Source organism: Paracoccidioides lutzii, assembly GCF_000150705.2.
Source record: "Paracoccidioides lutzii Pb01 unplaced genomic scaffold supercont2.3, whole genome shotgun sequence".
Lineage (NCBI taxonomy): Eukaryota > Fungi > Ascomycota > Eurotiomycetes > Onygenales > Ajellomycetaceae > Paracoccidioides > Paracoccidioides lutzii.
This window is the reverse complement of record NW_015440949.1, coordinates 1,337,080-1,351,056: the sequence shown is the minus strand read 5'-3', so window position 1 is coordinate 1,351,056 and position 13,977 is coordinate 1,337,080. Positions and strand designations below refer to the sequence as shown.

Sequence of the window (13,977 nt, the reverse complement as noted above, 5' to 3'; positions counted from 1 at the left end):
CTATATTTAATTTTCTACCTGCTATCTATATGCAGTTTTCAGGGGTAAAAAGCAGTCAATATTTAATGACTGAAGAAGATGAGAGGAATATAATAACATATAGAGGATAATGATCTGATTCTTAGTGCAAAATTGATCAAATTCAGCTAAAGCATAACTTCAGTGTCAGTATAGAATCAACAGTCAATATTTGCTCTTCATATAGGATAGAGTCCCTTTGTTAAACATCTCTTTCAGCCATTATAAGCTCAGCTGGTCAGTGGTCCAGTCATTCTCACTGATTTCAATTACTCAGTTATATGATAGCCTTTTTGTCTTATACTAGCAGAATTGATATATCTTTCCTTTGAGAATAATCATTGTATGTAAAGCTCAGTCAGTTACATTGACTTCAGCAATAATAGTCACTTATTCTCAATCTCTAAGCTATATAAACTTGGAATTCTCAGCTCTTTCAGATTCAGTCATCACCCTGACAGTCTCAATTACACTCATCTGAAACTCAATCTCATCAAAGTTGTAGATATCATCTTTCAAAATCTCATACTTTGTAATAATATTTTATATAAGCTTAAATCACTCACAAATAACCTTAAGATTCTCACATAAGGCTCACTGATAATTATACTTGTGTAAGAACTTGAATTTCAGCTTATCATAGTATTTGACAAAGTTTCATATCTAGCATTCACCTACTATAAATAGGGGATTGAATCCTTAGTTAACAAAAAGAAGGTTAATCATTTCTCATACAGCTGCAACCTGGGGAGGCTGACCTTATTTATCCATAGTTAGAATCCATTGAACAAGAGATTCTTCCTCTGTAAGACTAAGTTTTCAGTTCTTTGAAAGAGTGTTAATATGTGCTGTATAACTATGTATCTGATCACTTAGAATGAAATATAGAATATCATATAGCTTTGCTGCAGCTCATATGCTTGAAATTTGACTATTTTTAAATATTTAAATAACTAAAAAAAGCCTTCTTTCCTGAGTAGAGACTTTATTTCTTTGTGTAGTTAACATTTTTGATGATAAAGATGTTGTTCTGGGATGAGATGAAAAGTGGCCAACATGCTTATATGGCTGACTCACTTATCAATTATGTTAAGTGCTTTAGTAAGTGAGTGTGATAAGCAGTGTGAAAACAAAGAGCTAGTATAAAGAGAGCTTTGGCATCACAAACCAAGTCTCTTTAACAGAAATAACAAGAAACTCTATAACAACTGTATTCTCCACTATGATATCACCTGCTAACTGATTAATCTATAAGTACAAATCACTATTGAAGCTATTCATGACACTTTATAATATAATAAAGATGTATCAGTCTCTTTATCTAAATAGAAACATTTTTCATCAGAATATTTCAGAAAATAATATAATAATAATCAATTCTAAAAAGATAGATGATCATTCTGATATGCTAATTGATCTGAACTTTGTTAAAGAAGTTGAAAGTGAGTAAAATAATGCACATCATCAGACTGATATAATGGAGTTTATGGCAATTGAAGTACTTTTTAATGTCAATTATACTTATCAGCATGATCTTGAATTTTTCTTCTATGTGTTTATTTGACAGTGTGTTTGTCATAGCTGAAAAAAACTAAATGAGCTACAGAGATAGAAGCAGGTCTAATCATAAGACAGCATGCTGAGAAAATAATATACTGAAACTTATATGAAAATTGCAAGAATCAAGAAAAGTGACATGCAAGTTCATGTATTTGAATATCTTCTGCAGGAGTTTCTGCTAGAATTGAAGTGTGTTAAACCCCTCTGCAAAACCATATGAAGCGTGCTATTTCCTTATGAAAAGGAAGAAATTATTGTTGAAACATCACAAGACCCAAAAAATACTCTATGATCCTATTATTAAGGTGTATGATGATGTGATAGCGCTGATTGAAGCTTAATATATTTAATGACTACTGTGTTATGACGAAAAGTATTGTTTATGTTAGTTAGCCTGTTTAAAGTATACTGCCTGATTTATACCAGTTTGTTTCTCATAGTTCCTCTTCTGCTTCATCATCACATGTACTTTTGCTTGAAGTGCCTGTAACCCATCAGAGAAGTCAATGATGGCCAGGCCTTTCCATTCTGCATGAAATTCTTTGATTAACTCTTCGCAACCTGGAACCAGGCCACTCCGCCGTTCCCAGGTAAGCTCCCACGCGATGCGGTACTCCAGAATTGACTTGCCCTCTGCGGATCCGCGAGTCCAGTATCTTTTTGACCAACCACTCCTCCACACCACCGCGTTTAACCGGGGTTAAGGAGGTTGATCCTGTTGGTGGAGAGACGCGGGTATGAGTATCATGAGAAGAGGCTGATTCACTGAGTGTACATGTACAAGAACTTTGGTCAAGTTCTTCAGTGACTAGCATACAAGGCAACTTTCAGTAACTGGGGTTATCCCTGGGCTTGCAGCATTGGGACTATGTGACGATAGTCAGAACCGTAGTAGGCATAAGATAGTAGTATTCGAAATAATAACTAGCTAATCTATGATGATAACTATAAAAAGAAGAAGAGAAAAACAGCGAGAAAAGAATGAAATATCCGATGTCCGCGGCGTACGTGAGTTTAGTCATAAGCGAGGCATACGAGCGATACGATGCTCGTGACAGACTAGTAGTGTACCTTTTCCATTAGGGTTTTAGTAACCAACATAGTCTTATTTGAAAGGCAAAGCCAATTTTACACTGTATGTTATCATATAAACTGCAGACTCCTATCTTTTGTGCGAATGCGCTTGCTATCCATAGGTTGCAAAATCAGCTTGTCTAAACTACTATACCAAGATAAGCTACTTCATGTGACGGCGCTATGACGGCGTATGGCTGAAGCAAGTCACAACGCCAACCAGCCTTTAACGCAATTGGCGCGCGCTAATGCCGTCTCTTGCCTCTCCTTTGTCCAAACATCCAACTCCATTAAGATGCGATCATTTTCTAGCAAACATTGCTTTCGTTTCCTTTGATTAATTTTACATAGGCATTTGATACGTCCCGTTGAACCCATCGATTCTTCTATAATATGCCGCGCCGAAATTGGAGTCTAGCCCTCTGAAACATCACAACTGAAATGGCTGCGGAAAAAGGGGAGTCCAGCGATGAGGAAAGAAAGCCTTTGACAAGGGACAGTATGGAATATCGCGACTCGAGTAACTCTCTCCATTACTCTTCATCCGCAGCCTCGTTATCCCTTGCCGTCATTGATAGAATCAATGGCTCGACGCACGACACTGGTCCTAACGAGATAGGTCGAGGAGATCGCGACTACAGTGACGATGGGGAATATGACCTAGAAGAAGCAGATTACATACCATCTGGAGGCAAACCCGTTCAAAAGAAAGTCAAGATAGTATTAGGGTTTCTTTTGTTTCTTTGCCTGAGCGGATGGTCACTTTCTTTTGTCCTATTTTTATTTGGGGGGCATGAGTCGAGCAAGACGTCCAACGTGTATGACGATAATATATCAGACACAGGCTCTCAGGGAAATAAGATCACATTGGATGAAGTGTTGGATGGAACCTGGAGTCCTGCTTTTCATGACATATCGTGGATACCAGGTCCAAATGGCGAGGACGGGCTGCTACTAGAGAGAGGTGCATCTATTTCCAACGGCTATCTACGAGTGGAAGATATTGTTAGCCGCAAGGACCCAAAGTCGTCAAAGAAGCCAATTGTTTTAATGCAGAAGGCATACTTTAATGTTTCAGGAGAAGCCGTCTTCCCCTCCCGGGTTTGGCCAAGTCCCGATTTAAAGACAGTTCTGGTGTTGTCAAATGAGGAGAAAAACTGGCGACATTCGTTTACGGGGAAATACTGGTTGTTTGACGTCGAGAGTCAAACTGGGCAGCCACTCGATCCTGCAGCGAAGGACCAAAGAGTCCAACTTGCGTCCTGGTCTCCCCGATCCGACGCTGTTGTGTTTACACGAGATAACAACATGTTTCTTAGGAAATTGTCTTCAAATGAGGTGATGAAAATTACCACTAATGGTGGTGTTAATTTATTCTACGGAGTCCCAGACTGGGTTTATGAAGAGGAGGTATATTCAGGCAACAGTGTGACTTGGTGGGCAGATGATGGTGAATATATCGCTTTCCTTCGCACCAACGAGTCCTCTGTGCCAGAATATCCTGTGCAATATTTTGTGTCACTACCTAATGGGGAGATCTCTAAACCCGGCGAAGAAAGCTATCCTGAAACCCGGAAGATCAAGTACCCGAAAGCTGGTGCCCCTAACCCCATCGTGGATCTCCAATTCTTTGATGTTGGAAAGGACGAAGTTTTCTCAGTAGATATCAAAGGCGACTTTGCTGACAGCAATCGTCTTATAACTGAGGTTGTGTGGGCTTCGAACGGCAAGGTCATAGTGAGAAGTACTAATCGCGAGAGTGATGTTCTCCACGTCGCCGTAATTGACGTATTATCGAGGACAGGAAAGATTGTCCGAAAGGAAGACATTAATGCTTTGGACGGCGGGTGGGTTGAGCCGTCACAAACCGCACGGTTCATTCCTGCGGATCCGGATAATGGCCGACTCAATGATGGCTATATTGACACGGTCATTTATGAAGGTCGTGATCAACTAGCCTATTATACTCCGGTTGATAATCCGAACCCGATTGTACTCACAAAGGGTCACTCAGAGGTCGTTCAAGCGCCGTCTGGGGTTGACCTGAAGAGGGGCTTGGTTTATTTCGTTGTTGCGGGAAATGAGCCATGGGAAAGGCATATTTACAGTGTGAACTTCGACGGTACTTCTATTCAACCAGTGACAAACGTATCAGAAAGCAGCTACTATGATGTTTCGTTTTCAAATGGAGCTGGATATGCTTTTTTGAAATATGCAGGCCCACAGGTACCCTGGCAGAAAGTCATCAGCACTCCTGCGAACGAAGTCACATTTGAAGAAACTATTGAGGAGAATAACCGTCTATCTGAAAGGCTTCGCCAATATACCCTAGAGTCAAAGATATACCAGTATATCGACATTGATGGGTTCTCGTTGCCTGTGCTGGAGCGGCGCCCTCCAAACTTCAACCAGACAAAGAAATACCCCGTTCTTTTCTATTTGTACGGTGGGCCAGGGTCACAAACCGTTAATAAGAAGTTCAATGTCGATTTCCAAAGCTATGTTGCCGCAAATTTAGGATATATTGTCGTAACTGTAGATGGCAGAGGCACTGGGTTCATTGGGCGGAAGGCCCGTTGCGTGATTCGGGGTAACCTTGGACATTTTGAATCTCGAGATCAAATACAAGCTGCCAAAATATGGGCGGCAAAACCATACGTTGACGAATCACGGATCTCAATATGGGGCTGGAGCTATGGAGGTTTTATGGCTCTGAAAACTATTGAGCAAGACGGTGGACGAACTTTTAAGTATGGGATAGCAGTAGCACCAGTGACAGACTGGCGATATTATGGTATGCACGAGCCGGGTTAGCTTGCTTTGCTTTTGCTAACATGGTTAGATTCCATCTACACCGAACGCTATATGCACACACCTCAACGTAACCCAGGAGGTTATGATAACGCAGCTATTTCCAACACCACAGCTTTGGCAAATAATATTCGCTTCCTAGTTATGCATGGAACTGCTGATGACAATGTCCACATTCAAAACTCACTCACCTTTATCGATAAGCTTGATGTGAACAACGTTCATAACTACGATGTCCACTTCTTTCCAGACTCTGATCACAGCATTTATTTTCATAATGCACACAAAATTGTTTACAGCCGTATGTTTTTTAAGATCTTGCCCTTTGTAGAGCAGCTTGCGCTCAGGGGCGGTGTCATACAACCTGATAACTTTACTGACTATTTTCTTCACAGGTCTTGCTGACTGGCTGGTCAACGCCTTCAACGGCGAGTGGCTGAAAACTTACAATCCGGCACCAAACGATTCCATATTTCGACGTGCCGCCATCTGGGTTGGTTTGTCTATATAAACACAAGTACATACATGCATTCTTGGATTGAGCAAGAAGTTAGAGACTGGAAATTAACATTTCTTTTATACTTGGCTTTTTCAGTTGATGGTATTGGCGCATTTTTCTCTCACACCGTATTAAAATTTGGTATTAAAATTTGGAAGTACTGTGCTAAGAATTTTCGTCTTTTTTACTGGGGTTTTATTCCCATTCCTCTTCTTTTGGAGGGCGGGGCGGGCGTTGGAGGTTCTGGCATATATTTTTTTCCCTGGTCAAGGTTTCATGACTTCGGACACCATTAACAAGTGGACTTGCATTTTTATTCACTTCTTTGATTCTGTTGTGCCACGGTTGTCTCTGACTTTGAGGAGTTTATTATCTTTTTGAGTACTGGCCCTGGGGGGTTGGAAGAGCAAGAAACTCACTTGCTTACAGCTATTCCAACCTTGGTGGACGTCATCCATGGATATTGTGTTTGACATTTCCATTGCGTCAACACAAATATCGAGACAGACTAAGAGGTAGGCTGATAACCGAGGACTCTAAGATATCAGCCGAATATGTTACTAGCATTTATCCATGCAAGAGGGCATCATGAATATTGTCTCTGGATCGCAACCTCTACGAACATTAGGCACTAATATGGAGCAATAGAATCTACAACGATCTAAATAGGTCGATAATTCAGAAAATACTCGATGGAAGATCTTTCCATAGTCATGACCCTCCTCTCCAGGAAGTTCCGCGTACCCGCACATGCATCAGCTGGAGTTCTTTCGGTTTGCCAGTGCAGTTCTCTCGCTGATCTGATGCTGAGACGGCAACATATATCCCCACGACATGGATGATGACCAAGTGGGTTCTTCAGCTTTATCTTAGGCGGTGCGGATCTTATTGGTAGTGATCACCTTCAAGTGCTGAGTGTCCGTGACTCCTCCTTGCTTTGAAACATCGTATCCAACACCGATTCCGTTCGGAAAGTTATGAAAAGTGAGTTAACCGTTGGTGAGGACATTTCACGGAATTTTTTTTTTTAGCTGGGCCACGTATTTCTGACGTGATGAAGTAGTTCTTACCTATTGTGCTCTCAAAATCTTTAAGGTCGACAGCAATGGCGGGTTGCAGGCCTTCTCCAAGACTCCCCCTTGCCGGATTATTTTTTGTGTTATGTCTATTGATATTTGCTAATTTCTATCCTGTGTTCAGAATCATTGTCCATCGTTTCAAAGCATATGACCTTTGAATCTAATGCCAGATTTTTAGCAATGGCATTTGAGTTTTTTTTTAAGTTATGCGTTTTTTAAAGACCCTTAGAGCGACAACTATGCGTCTTCCCTCTCACAACTATCACAATTATTTTTCATTATGGGATTGACAACAGCCACCTGATTTCATCCCCATGGTCTATTTGAGATTGTTTTGGATACATGCGTACGATATACATCTACGATCCAGCTACATTGAATATATCGGGGTGAGGTTTGCATTTTCTGAAGTCGTCTGCCCACGAACGATGCGGGGAGTGCTGCTGTCCATCACATACAACTCCGCAATTTTGTTGTGCACTCAATCGGGGCAATTGTTTCCGTAGCAACTTTTTTGGAAGATACCTTCGACATTATCCCTGTCGCAGGATCTATGGAGCAGAAACGACAGCTTGGGTAACTATCAAAAACTCGGCAAGCAATGGAAAGCAGGATCACAAAGGTGTGTACTTTGAGTTACGTCCGTAGGATGAAGTCGGAATCACATTTCGACATTTCGGGCTGGAACCGATTTATTCATTCTAAATATCTGCCAAATTCACAAGGATATTATTTCCTGGACTCCTTACTCAGTTCCTTCTGTTTCTTCATTCATGTCTTACTCCATATCATTTTCAAGTTCTAAAGAATATTCGCTTTTTTAAGTTTGAAACACAAGCCAAGCCTCTGGTGGGATTATCCCCTAAAACTCCAATTTACCCCGCCGTCCCAGTCTATTTTGTCATGACTGAGGCAAACGAAAGTTGTGCTTTAAAATAACAGTCAATGTGATCGATTCCCCTGGGCCTCCCTCTCATTTTCCAAGAACAAATCCAATAAGCCAAGCGGGGACTGCGTTCATTTATCTTTCTCAACTCCGCGACTTATTGTGCCCAGGTCTTCTGTCAGGACCCTACAACTCCAGTTGAATTACGCATCATGTCGACACCAACCCCAGTCGGTCCTGGTTCCCTGGCTGAGGAAACCCTAATCCCAGTTCTCTTGCCTCATATTCAGACTCATTTAAAGCGTATCTTCGAATCAGTGGGTTCGTCCAAGAACCAAGAAACATTCTTCGAGGCCGTTCAGCACGAAACTCCAAACAAACGAAATGGCGTTAGAACCCTGGAAGATTTCGTCCGATACATGTCCTCGGCATATGCTGGTGCGCCTCCTGGGCCACAGGATCTATCACTTCCTATGAATAATTACTTTATCAGCTCCAGTCATAATACGTATCTTACCGGCAATCAACTTTATAGTGAATCCAGTACAAAAGTTTACAAGAATGTATGTGATTTTTACATCTTCCCCTGTTCTGCCTTGTTCAACTTCCTCTTTTCCCCTCATTTTCCCACTTGGTCTTATCTCGAGCCGTCTGGGTTGTTGGACTTAATGTCCTTGTCGGTGGTTGCACATTCTGTTTATTCCAGGGGATGAATTTTACTTCGTCCTCCCTCTATTTTACAATCAGATATGCTCATGAGTTACTGGATCTCTATTGCTACTTCTATAGATAATTGATGGAATTCAAATGGCCAATTGGTTATATATTTATCTTTGTTGAAGTGAGGCACCTGGACTCTTCCGAGTTATATCCCTCTACTGAGCTTTGCTTCCACTTGGGTGGATGAAATTGCCGAAATGTCATGGCCTTCAACAATGGTTCAAGATGCCATTCATTATTGCTACATGAGAACGAGTCGCCTGATGTTCCAGCTAATTACCACGTATGTCTTTCTAGGTTCTTTTGAATGGATGCAGATGTCTTGAAATCGATGTGTGGGATGGCGAACCAGATTCCGAGAGCGACTCCAATTCATCGAACTCGGAAGATCAACGCGGTGATCACAGAACCTCGCAAAAGAAGAGCAAGGAGAGTAAAGGCAGGAAGGGTAGTCGCTTCAACTTGTTATACTTATCAAGCCGCTTGGACCAATTTTCTAAAGGATCGGCCACGAAGCCGCAAGCCGCCAGCACTGAAACTGCTGCAGTAACGACAGCTACTAATGCTGTTTCTGTAGCTGTAGATGCGGGAGTGGCAGCGTTAGCTGTTCGTCCGCGACTTGAGCCTCGGGTTTTGCATGGCTATACTCTGACAAAAGAAGTGACATTCCGCGACGTATGCTTTGCAATTAGAGACTATGCATTCCTCACCAGTGATCTGCCCGTCATTGTTAGTTTGGAAGTCCATGCCAGTCTCGAGCAGCAAGATGTTATGGTCGAAATCATGACTCAGGCATGGAAAGGAATGCTTATAGAGGTTTCACCTGACATTGAAGCCAAGTTAGAAAAAGGAGAAATCAATGCGTTGCCAAGTCCGGGAGAACTGCGAAATAAGATTTTAATCAAAGTGAAATGGGCACCACCTCAACTGGGAGCCGATCAAACAAAGATCACGGATACAATCGGAGACTCTCTGGAAATCCAGGGAGCTCTCTCTGGTGCAATAGCTGATGATGGCACTAAAGAAGACGCAGACGAACATAGCTCGGACGTTAATTCTCAAGCTAAGACAAAACCTTCGAAAATTTTGCATTCTTTAAGTCGACTCGGTCTTTACACGCGTGGATACACTTTCACCAAATTTTCACAACAAGGTACGTTATCAATATAATAATAATGTCCCGCTACGGCCGTTTGAAACAATGTGGGTGAACCGAGACAACGCAGCAATCAAAAATTACGAATGAAATGAAAAACTCTTTGAGGCATCTCGTATTGCGAGGAAACTGGCTTACCAAAGTCCATCAACAGAGGCAAGCCACCCAACCCACATATTCTCCCTCTCAGAGGCAGCTGTGAAGGATGCGCATGAAAATGATCGCCAGGCTCTTTTTGAGCATAATCGAGAATATATGATGCGAGCCTATCCATCTGGCCTGCGCATCAATTCTTCTAATCTAGACCCGTCATTTTACTGGAGACAGGGGATTCAAATCGTTGCTTTAAACTGGCAGAATTGTGACAAAGGGATGATGTTAAACGAGGGAATGTTCGCAGGTCATCAGGGCTGGGTACTCAAGCCGGAGCCTTACCGGGGAAAAGCATGGGCCACAAGGCAAATGGAGGCAACGCAAGGAAATGAAGGTAGTCTTCAAAATACTGCGAAACATCGCACCCTGAATCTGTCTATTGAGATTTATGGCGGACAAAATATTCCTCTTCCAGAAGGTGATGAGCACGCAAGAGGCTTCCGCCCATATGTCACCTGCCAGCTTCATGTTGAGCGATCCAAAGATAATGTCCACGCCAGCGAAAATGATAAAAATGGAAACGAAACTGCAAAGTTCAAACAGAAGACCAAATCCGCGAGTGGCTCAGACCCTGATTTTGGAGTGCAGGTTTTACAGTTCCTAAGTGTGCCAGTTTCTCTTGAAGAGTTGAGCTTTTTAAGGTTAGTGACTCTAGTTTCTCTAGTTATCAAGGCCTTTACGCCAACCCCCTTCCCCCCACACCTTCAAACAACACCTTCAAACCCCAACCTCCCGCGCCCAACCCTATTTTAATATGTTGTTTTACCCCGCTTCAATCCATTTCGCTGCGGTATCGTTCGTTCAGACAATCCCATGCAGAATGATTCGTGCCACGTCAGCCGAAAGATATCAAAATAAAATATATTTCCCTGCTAGTATTTTTTGCTAAAAGGAGAGGGGGAAACAGAATCTGAACAAAAAAAGGCAGGGAGTAGAATGTTCCCTAACTGGAAAACATGTGCTCATGCGACTGCGTGGATCTATTCACCCCTTTGCATATGCTGTGATTTCTCGTGCATATCCCATTCTGATTTAATCTTGCTGCAACTTGACACTAAATGAATATTTTAATCGATAGAGTCAAAGTTAAGGACGACGAGATTGGAAGAGATGATTTAGCGGCATGGGCGTGCATCAGACTCGATCGGCTGCGCCAAGGATACCGGTTCATCCGGCTGTTTGACACAAAGGGGAGAGAGTCACCGGGCATTCTGCTTGTCAAAATCTCGAAGCAAATATCTTAACGTACAAACACATGTGCGATATCGACTGGATCATGGAACAACTGAGTCAGGTCACTTGTCAACGAGATATCCTTCTTTTCAACTTCGTTGCGCGACATCCACCCCTCAGCTAGAGTTTTGTTGTCTGTATAACTTCTGGACCGTTGCCGTTCTTGAACCAGGCAGTGTGCAGAAGACAAGCACCATTATTTCAACTGTTTAATAACATGCTGTTTAGACATCCATCATGTTTAGGTAACCTTGGAAGGTTTCCCCTCCAAGGTCACATGTAAGTCTTCCCTGGGAAAGGCTCGAGAAGAATCATCCGGATATATTCAAGATAACAGCCCTCGTGGTAGTGGTGATAGGCCTGGGAATCTAATCTGTCATATTTCTCATACCACAATTTCCAATATGAACGAGCAGATCTTCATGTGGAGAGGGGTTGACGGCTTCTAACAAATCTCGAAAAGATTAGGCATGTATGTTCGGTCTCTTTCTTTTTATTTTTCTTTGCTTTTTTGATATATCTCCTCTTCTTGTGGCTTGATCCTCCATTCTCTCACCAACCAAAAAGTACAAGCGCGGAAATAGTGTTTTCACCCTGTCACTGTTCACAACCATGCATGGTTCATGCACACGAAATCGATTTGTGACAGCTCTATTTTCCTTACAGGATGGTAATGTCGTTGATTGGTTGATGTTTCTTAATCGAGGTTGCGTCTCGCGAACATGGAAGTTAAATTTCCCGGATGATGTTCTTGAATGCTTCTTACGAACGAACGCTTAAAGCAAACATGCAACTTCGTAGCCCAATCAGTGACTTTGTCTGGTAGTCAGCAAATTTTGGAATCGCTTTGTACGGATTCCATAGGGGAAGCAGCCCAGACCAAGCTCTAAGGGTCCAGGTGGGGGCAAGTGATGGTGACAATGATGTCAGAATGGGGATAATCAGTCTTTGTATGCGGTATATGCCATTATATCACAACGGTGATGTCATGGCGTCGTTTGGAATGATCAGTCCAAAAAGCAGGGTTCAATTGGTTGGCAAAAACGATTCGTCAGGGGGAAAATATACGAACCGGACCCACTATTCAACAACACGTCTATCGCTGTAGGATAATGCCGTGGTCGCTTAATTTGGAGATTTTAAGGTTCTCCTAGTATGTATCGTCCTTGGCCGAGGAAATCTCAATGCGATCGGAACTGTTTGTAGCGGCAGGCTGTCGTAATTCGTTTCTGGATATTGTGGGTTGCATGCTCTGCGCCTAAAAGTATTCAATTCAGGCAGGTTTCGGTACGTTAAATTGGCTGCAACAAGCTGTTGTATTCAATGTCCAAATCATTTTGTGAGATGTTCTATTCTATTGCGGAATTTGCCATGTAAAAATAGCAGTTGGCCACCTACCGACCACTTATAAGATCCATTAATAGCGTTCTGCAAGGACAGGTATTTCCAACGGACTAGCAAGTTGATCTCGTGGGAGTGATGGTTTCGGTATAATTCCATCGACAATGACGCTATTTTACGAGTAAACCATCTAGGAAACCTTGACAGTCAAAATTCACGGCACTGGTCACGCTCATGATCCACTGGGGAAATGCGTCAACCTTGTCACAGTACCTCAGGAAAGATTGACAGGAACACTTCCATTGCCAATATGCTCCAAGAACGTGGACGCAACTGGTTGATCAAATTTACCTGAATCGAATAAACTTTCCTCCACAAAATGGAACGTCCAACGTACGTTTGTGAGAGAGTCAGCGTCAGCTATTTGCAAATGCAAACACAAAACAAAATACCAGCACTCCCATTCAAAAACACTTGGAACGGCATCACAAAAATGATCCCCACTTCGCTGGAGGTTAGTTTTCGTTGATACTGGAAAAATGCGCTGGGTTGAGCGAATTTAAGCCACATCATGACGGGATCCAATAATGATAATTAGCTTATCCTCAGTGCGATTTGCGCCTCAAGTGGGACTGTTGATCTGCAAGTTCTCCCATACTTCCTCCAAGAGAACCGTGGATCGAGGGAGGTTATCGGTCCATGTGACTACTCTGGAATTTTCGTCGATCGTGGGGTTTATGTTAATCTCAGAAAAAGTTAGAAACTTCCTGCTGTATCATAAATAGACGTCGACTCCACCGAGTTGCTGAGAATAAAAACCAAGCCTCGAACTGAGCAACCAGATCCACTCGAGGAAGGTGAATAAGTCGAGGATCCAACATTGAAAGAACTCTTATCGCCTATAGTTGGTAGGTTGAACGTTTTATTATACTAGCTGACAGCTGAACCCTTTTGACTTTTGAGCACTTCGATTTAATTTGCATAGCAGGAAGCAAACCGTTAAAATCGAATGTTTCACACCACCTACAAGCGCGAACCAGAATCCTAATTACCAAAGGAAAAGAAAAGAAAAATGGTTCTCAGACTTTTCAAACCAGGAATGAGCTTGGTGTGGCTGCATGGCTCGGGTATGAGCAATGACATGTCGCCGGTAAGTTGAGAATCAACGAAATAACCGTCTATTATCAAACCAGCTGAGGCCATTATTCAGATGCCTGGTGTCAGGTGCCCAAAGTGTCTAGAAGATGGGACGGAAACGTGGGTTATTCCAGGGAAATATTGTCATGTCTGCAGCACAGAATGTTGATTGTTGATGCGTTTTGTTGGTAAGCATGATGAAACATGAAACCGAACAAACCATGTCATCGGGTTGACAGATTCTCAGTCAGGAGCCTCAAAACGATGTGTGTGCGTGTATGTGTGTGTGTGTGTGTGTGTGTGTGTGTGT

The 13,977-nt window shown here is 42.4% G+C and overlaps 2 protein-coding genes across 2 annotated transcripts; both read left to right on the top strand.

Moving 5' to 3' along the window:
* Positions 1-3,093: 3,093 nt before the first annotated feature.
* On the top strand, positions 3,094-5,974 carry PAAG_01724 (dipeptidyl aminopeptidase B; the record flags this gene model as incomplete). The annotated part of the gene is made up of 3 exons (XM_002796670.2): positions 3,094-5,446; positions 5,495-5,764; positions 5,859-5,974. 3 exons carry the CDS (start codon positions 3,094-3,096, stop codon positions 5,972-5,974), a joined length of 2,739 nt encoding a protein of 912 aa, XP_002796716.1.
* A 2,165-nt stretch (positions 5,975-8,139) lies between these two features.
* Positions 8,140-11,200, top strand: PAAG_01722 (hypothetical protein; the record flags this gene model as incomplete). The annotated part of the gene is made up of 4 exons (XM_015844423.1): positions 8,140-8,490; positions 8,945-9,800; positions 9,958-10,597; positions 11,035-11,200. 4 exons carry the CDS (start codon positions 8,140-8,142, stop codon positions 11,198-11,200), a joined length of 2,013 nt encoding a protein of 670 aa, XP_015701331.1.
* Between the last annotated feature and the right edge of the window lie 2,777 nt (positions 11,201-13,977).